This window comes from Hyperolius riggenbachi, chromosome 2 (genome assembly GCF_040937935.1).
Source record: "Hyperolius riggenbachi isolate aHypRig1 chromosome 2, aHypRig1.pri, whole genome shotgun sequence".
Classification (NCBI taxonomy): domain Eukaryota; kingdom Metazoa; phylum Chordata; class Amphibia; order Anura; family Hyperoliidae; genus Hyperolius; species Hyperolius riggenbachi.
Window position 1 is genome coordinate 167,693,952 of NC_090647.1, and position 8,026 is coordinate 167,701,977.

Sequence of the window (8,026 nt, forward strand, 5' to 3'; positions counted from 1 at the left end):
CCCCCTCCTCTCCTCTGCCCAAGTTCTACCCCCTGTCCTGCCCCCTGCTGCTCTAATGAGCAGCGCTTCACCTACTCTGTCCCCTCCGGCGTATCATCAGTGGTGTGTGCAGCGTGATTATCGTCGGGGGGGGGGGGGGGTCGAAGTGTTTACCCCACCTGAAAAAAATAAAGTTACAGTGAAAAAAAAAATGTAAAAGCTACATTGTGAGAAACATTCAAATAAAGTTACAGCACAAAAAAAAAAAATAAAGTTACACACACAGCACATGTCACAAACAAGTACAATGTGTCAATAAAGCTTTGAATAAATTAGCACACAAATAGATACATACTTACCTCAGAGTTATCTGTGGAAGTTTGTCCAGTGAGATTGTCCTTCTGCCAGTGCGATTTTCACAGCATCCACCATGACGTCCAAACGTCTGTGTACCCAAAAAGCTGTTTTACAGCAGCTTGAAAACAGCGACAGTGATTCGGAACAGCTTGATGAGAGTGACAGCGAAAGCTGGAAAAGTTCCTCATCTGACAATGACACTGACAGTGACGACTCACTGCTTGATATCAGCAATGTGCGCACTTGGTGCCCTCTTGACTGCAGCACACCTCAGGCAGCACCGCCAAGATTTCCCTTCATTGGTGCGGCAGGATTGAAAGTGGACGTGGACCGCGACGACCCCTTGGCGTTCTTGGCGTTATTCCTGACCGATGATGTCATTGATAAAATTGTCATGGAGACCAACACATACGCGGAGCAGCAGTTGGCGACTCCACATCTGAGGCTGTCGCGAAACCGTAAGTGGGAACCAGTAACCTCAGATGAATTGTGGTTGTTTCTGGGACTGATCATCCTTCAAGGAGTGGTGGGTAAACCAGTCCAGAAATGGTACTGGAGCACCAACCGCTTACTTGCCACTCCGTTTTTTGGCACAGTGATGTCTGAATGCAGGTTTTCGCTAATAATGAAGTTTTTACACTTCGCGAATAATGAGGAGTATGATGAAAGTTCTCATCCTGCCCCAAAACTCCGAAAAATATGGGATGTTTACCAGCTCATCCAAAGGAACTTCCGAGAGACCTATGTGCCAGAAAGGGATATCAGCGTGGATGAGAGCTTGATGGCGTATAAAGGGAGACTAAGCTGGATCCAATATATAGCCTCAAAAAGGGCACGATTTGGCCTAAAGTCTTATAGACTTTGCGAATCATCTTCCGGCTATATATGGAACTCTGTATTGTATACAGGCAAGGGTACCCGTTTCAGCCAGACCTTCAGCAACTACGGCATGGCGACATCATCCGTTCTAACACTTATGGAGCCGTTGCTGGACCAGGGTTACTGCGTAACTACTGATAATTTTTATACATCACCAGAATTGTGTGAACTTCTTGTACAGAACAAGACCGACTGTTACGGAACTGTAAGGCCTAATCGTCGCAACTTGCCGTCATCTTTTGCCTCTAAAAAACTCAGGCCTGGGGAGATTGTTGCCTGGCAAAAAGGCAAGATGATGGCCTTGCGTTGGAGAGACAAAAAAGATGTCTGTCTCATGAGTACCGTCCATAACGCCTCAACTACTGTAGTACACACAAGAGGTGGCAAAGATATCCCAAAGCCACAGGTTGTTATGGATTATAATCACACGATGGGAGGCGTTGACAAGGCAGACCAAGAGACAACATTTTACCCGGCTATGAGAAAGCAGCAGAAGAAATATTATAAAAAAATCTTTCGCCATCTCTTGGAGCAGTGCCTATGGAACAGTTACGTTTTGTTCCAGAAATACAGCGACCACCCTGGGCATCACGCAGACTTTATCTGGAGAGTGGTGGAGTCTATCCTTATGAAACATCACATGCCATCAGTGGCTGTGAGGAGACCTGGACGCCGTGCTGTTGGGGTGGTCAACCCGGAGCGCCTCACTGGCCGCCACTTTGTGGAGCATGTCCCACCAACTGCAAAAAAGGCTGCACCCACAAGGATGTGTGTGGTGTGCTGCTCAAAAACAGATGACAGTGGCAAAAAAATCCGCAGGGAGACCAGGTACCACTGTCCTGACTGCGATGTTGGACTATGTGCAGTCCCCTGCTTCAAAATTTATCATACCAGGGATGTGTACTAATTTTTTTCATTTTTTTTTTTAGCATCCAAAAAAATCTGTATTGTATATAGGAGTAATTCTGCATGTTTTTTTATTTGCATTATTTGTTCATGCAAAAAGTATGAATTTTTGTGTTTTGGTTGTTTGCATTATTATTTCCTGCAAAAAATTTTTTTACCGTACGGTATATGATTGAATTATGCAGCAGAACTGCAAAAAAATGAATTGAATAAATGTATTATGTTATACAGTAATAAAATGTAAGTGAGTTTTTGTTACAGTATTGCGCTGTATTGCACTGGAAAAAGTAGCTATAATGGTGTATTAATACCAAAATTATTTGCCTTGTTATTAGTAAGGTATCCCTAAGAATTACAGCCTAAAAGATTACAGCAAATGTTCATGGAAAAAATTGCACCACTTTTAGACCCTAAAATCTAGAAAGAATCAGAACGCCAAGGAGGTTAAGTGCAGTACCTAGAACACATCTTAAAATTTCTATAAAATGTAAACAATGTTGCCCACAAGGTGGATCCCACACACTGCCTGCCTCAGTAGATTGAGCTACCTGCCATTGAAGGCCTAGGATCATCATCATCCCTTTGTATTGTTGATGGAAAGCTACGTTGGGCATGTGTTGATCACAAGGCCTTCAAAGGCAGGTAGCAAATCTATTGACCCAGGGGGTGTGGGACATTGGCCATGAGCAGCAAACCTCTATAGTGCAAAGTAATTTAAGTGCAGTACCTAGAACACATCTTAAAATTTCTATAAAATGTAAACAATGTTGCCCACAAGGTGGATCCCACACACTGCCTGCCTCAGTAGATTGAGCTACCTGCCATTGAAGGCCTAGGATCACCATCATCATCCCTTTGTCGTGTTGATGGAAAGCTACGTTGGGCATGTGTTGATCTCAAGGCCTTCAAAGGCAGGTAGCAAATCTATTGACCCAGGGGGTGTGGGACATTGGCCATGAGCAGCAAATCCTACTTTTTAGGATCTTGTTCAGGGAAAAAAGAGTAGTTTCCACCTATTTGCTGGGAAGACGTATTAGGGGGGCTGGGTTTCATGCCGCCACCTAGCTGAGTATAAACGGGACGTTCATCTGCTTGAGAGGGAGGGAAGGAAGGGCCTTGCTGATAACTCTGGTATGACTGAGAGGGAGATGGACCCTGGTATGGCTGAGTGTGAGAAGGTTGCCATGCGCTAGGTGGCCTACTTGGTGCAGGTGAGAATTCAAAATGACTTTTGATACACTCAAGCAAACTACACTGGCACTGTATTAAACGATGTCGTGGCACTTGTTCCATTAAAGGCAAAAGTGACATCGGGGCGTGGCCTACGCGGCATGGCGACAGGACGTTTCTCTGAGTAGCTCCTGTGCCTCCTCACCTTCACGTGCAGCCGACAGACCTACGAATGGGGAGAAACAACCCTCCCACGGTGCAAGCTCACAACACTCCTCCGGATCCGAGCTCAGCCACCGGAGCGGACCAGATCCTCCAGTCCCACTGACACCTCCAGTGCGCAAGGTAGGCCACAACCACTCCGCATCCCGTCCCCCCGGGTCAATCTAAGCCGCCTTCTGAGCACAAAATAAGGCTAGCGGGGTCTGAGAAACCTCCCCCTATCAGTGGCTCCCTTCCAGCAATCCTGCAAACCCTCCTGAAATCATTCGAAACTTCCTTGTTTCTCACCTCAGCGTTACAGCATTACAATGGCAGCTAAGAGTGGGAAAATCAATCCATCCACTACTGCACCTAGTGACTTTTTCAAACTAAAGTAAAGAAAAAATCAAACGCCCTCTCCTGATCAACCCCACAACAAGGGTGAGGAACCAGAACCTGTCATTGACGCAAGTGATAATAGGAACTTTTCCCTCAAAGATATATCAGACTTGCTCTCCGAGCTAAAAGACTCATTAAGGCAGGAAATCCGCTCGTCCACCCAGACCCTCTCAGCTCAAATTGATGATTTAGGCGAAAGAACACACTCATTGGAAAATCGCATGGACGAAACTGCCGAAGTAGTCAATGCAATGCAGGACAAATTCACAACATATGATGAGCAATTCACATCACAAGACTCTAAGATAGAAGACCTTGACAACAGGGGAAGACGTGATAACCTGCGACTCAAAGCAGTCCCTGAAACAATCACTGATATCAAACCCTTCATCGGGGCACTATTTAAAGCGCTAGTCCCAAATCAACCGGAGGAACTCTTTCGGTTTGACCGAATACACAGAGCACTGAAACCTTACAAAGCTGGTGATAACTCGAGAGACATCATACTAAAACTCCACTACCCAGAATCAAAAGAACCAATATTAAGAGCCGCTCGAGAACTTGGCGCAGCAGGCATAGGGGAACACAAGATCCAGATATTTCCTGACATCTCCCCAATAACCCTGGCAAAACGGCGAGCACTTAAACCCGTTACCTCAATCCTTCAAAGAAAAGCCATCCAATATAAATGGGGATTCCCCTTCATGCTCAAATTTAAACTGGGACACCAACAAGCTCAAATCACCTCCCTTCAAGAAGGCCTCCAATTGCTCAAGAAACACAACATGCTGGAATACCAAGAGGAGGAATCTATGGATTCCTCCAATTCCAATAAAAGGCTCTGCAAAGAATGGCAGAGATCTCCTCAAACCAACTCAAAGAAACTTAAAGATAACCCTAGGTCTCCTTCAAGAATTCCTAAAGTTCAGCGAGCACTATCTCTTACTGCTCCAACTTGAACTTCCACCATCTATGAGCCAGTCCTTCACTTAACTAATATCTAATAGCCGATATTCCTTATCTCAGTAACCCTCGTGCGGGTCACCCCTTGCCCCCCCCACCCCTTCCCCCCCCCCCATCCCCCCCACCCCCCTCCCCCCCACCTCCCCCACCCCCCACCCCCGCAACACCTGGGATCTAGCAATCGGCATTAACAAGAACTCAAGTACGCTGATTTCTCCCCCTTAGACAAGGTTCAGTGTCTGTTATTTTCATATATCCTCTGAATTTAAAGTTCTTATACTTCACATTGATAAATTTGCAGTTGAATGTTTTTCAGTTACTTTTTTCCAGTGTTATAATGCACAGTGCTCTGTGCTCAACATTTCTCATGTCCTCAGCTTTCTCAGTTCCTCAGGAGACAGGTGAGTTCATCTACCTCCGGGGACACAAGATAAAAGCTGTTGTGCACACTCTGAGGCTACGTTCATGCCTCACATATTGCTCTTTTGTTTCTCTCTACATGTTAATTTTTACTGTTTGTATACTTCTTGACCATGATGTTCCCTGTGGGCCGAAACCCATCCAAATCTCTGATTGCCAAGTAAGAATGAACAACTACCCATGTTCCCTCCTCTTTCTGTACCAGGATGCAAGGCGGGTTAAACCTAACCCAGCCATTAAAGCCCAGGTAAAAAGTCTCGCTATCTCCCTACCCCCTCCTCCACTATGAGTATAAAAATAATCTCCGTTAACACACATGGGTTAAACTCGCCACAAAAAAGAAATTGCCTTTGGAAAGAAGCCTTAATGCATAAAGCCCAAGTGCTCTTTACTCAAGAAACCCATTTTGCCGAAGGCAAAACGCCTCGACACACTCACCCTCAATTTCCCCAAATTTTTCTAACTAGCTCAAGGAAAAAAAAAGCTGGAGTTCTCATAGCCTTCTATTCCTCCCTAATAGTGAATATTTTAAAATACATACGAGATCCCCTAGGCAGATTCCTAATCCTAATATGCACCATCAACGATGAGACATACACCCTAGTGAATCTATATGCTCCCAATGCTAACCAAAAGAACTTTCTTAGATCCCTGGTCGCTAAAGTTCAAGACCTTAAAAAAGGTACGGTAATAATAGGAGGAGATTTCAATGCTACGGTCAATCCGTCCCTGGACACCTCTCATAAGGGAGAAAGAAAAAGCATCTCCATCCATAAACTCCTGTTAGACGAAAACGTATACGATGCATGGAGATCCCTCCACGCGTCGGAAAGAGATTACACCTTCTTTTCCCATGTCCATAAATCTTTTTCCCGAATTGATTTCTTCCTCACTGACAAATACTCCTTACAGAAAATATCAGATGCGACAATCAACTCTATAACGTGGTCCGACCATGCATCCATATCGATTTCTATCTCATCCTCTGGTCACAGAACTGACCGCCCCTTATGGAGGTTAAATTCCTCTCTACTACATAATACCAAATACAAAACTCTAATCCAAGGAAATCTAGAAGATTATTTTCATTCTAATAGTAGTACAGAGGCTAGGATAGACTCGATATGGAATGCCCACAAAGCAGTCATTCGAGGCCACTTTATCCAACTAGGCGCAAGAGTCAAAAAAGATAAAACTTTACGCCTTCATTCAATCTTGGAAAAAATCCAATCCATAGAAAATAAAATCAAGGACAAATATTCCTCCCAACTAGAAAAGGAACTATTCTCTCTAAGACAAGACCTAAGAATGACCCTATCCGACAACTATAATTTCCAACTCCAAAAATTAAAACTAAAACACTATTCCCAAAGCAATAAAGCAGGGGCCTATCTAGCCAAACTTCTGAAACATAAACAGACTAAATCTAGAATCCCGAAACTGATTCACCCCTTCACTAACACTCCCTTGTATAACCCCAGAGAGATCTCAAATGCCTTTAGCGATTACTACGGGGCACTATATAACCTAAAAAACGACCCAGACATGGTACAACCCTCTTCCCTGCTTATTCAAAAATTCCTTGATCCCTTAAATCTTCCCAAAATATCTTCCCTACAACAATCCTTCTTAAATAGTCCCTTCACTCTTCAAGAAATCCTGAACGTCATCAAATCTCTTAAAACTGGCAAGTCCCCTGGCCCTGATGGATTTCCCAATGAATACTACAAAGAATTTGGTAATATCCTAGCCCCCACAATGTTAGACTTATTCTCCTCATTTGCTAAACTCAAACAAATGCCCGAACAACAAACCCAGGCAGTCATCTCTGTTATCCCAAAACCGGGTAAAACCACAGACTCCCCGTCTAACTTTAGACCCATCTCGCTTCTAAACTCTGACACGAAAATTTACGCTAAACTTTTAGCCAATAGGCTCCTCAACATTCTCCCACAGTTAATTAGCTGGGACCAGGTGGGCTTTACTAGAGGGCGCCAGTCGACTGATGCTACAAGGAGAACTATCAACCTGATTAAGTTCTCGGAGCTGAGTCAAAGACCTTCTCTGCTTCTCACCTTGGACGCAGAGAAGGCCTTTGACCGGGTCCATTGGGGGTTTTTAGAAGCGACATTGACTAAGTTTGGCTTTAACGGTTCCTTTCTTTCAGCCATTATGGCACTGTACTCCTCACCCTCAGCCATGGTCAATGTAGCAGGCTTCTACTCTAAAAAGTTCAACATCTCTAACGGCACTCGCCAAGGGTGCCCTTTATCACCATTAATATTTGTCCTTACAATAGAAACCCTAGCTGAAGCAATAAGGACTAACAGCAACATCTCGGGAATAGAACTACAAGACCAATCCCACAAGATTGGACTCTTCGCGGACGATATCATCATTTACATAACTGACCCACTTAAATCCCTTCCACATATTACTAATGTCCTGACTGCCTACTCCTCAGTGTCGTATTACAAAGTGAACGAAAGCAAATCTCTAATGCTAGGAATTAACATACCGCATCCTTTAAAGCAACAAATCTCCTCCATTTGCTCCTTCCATTGGGCAAAAAAAATCAGTCCAGTACTTAGGTATAAAGCTGTCCAATTCGGTAAATAAACTATATGAAAACAACTTCCTCCCACTCCTAATCTCTATACCCAAAGAACTAGATAACATTGCCAAATTTGAGCTCTCCTGGTTTGGCAAAATAGCAGCCTTCCAAATGAAAGTCCTCTCAAAAATCTTATAC

At 44.1% G+C, this 8,026-nt stretch overlaps 1 protein-coding gene across 1 annotated transcript; it reads left to right on the forward strand.

Annotated features, from left to right (window-relative positions):
• The first annotated feature begins 409 nt into the window (after positions 1-409).
• Positions 410-2,122, forward strand: LOC137544884 (piggyBac transposable element-derived protein 4-like). Its single transcript, XM_068265985.1, has one exon. It carries the CDS (start codon positions 410-412, stop codon positions 2,120-2,122), a length of 1,713 nt encoding a protein of 570 aa, XP_068122086.1.
• The last annotated feature ends 5,904 nt before the right edge of the window (positions 2,123-8,026 follow it).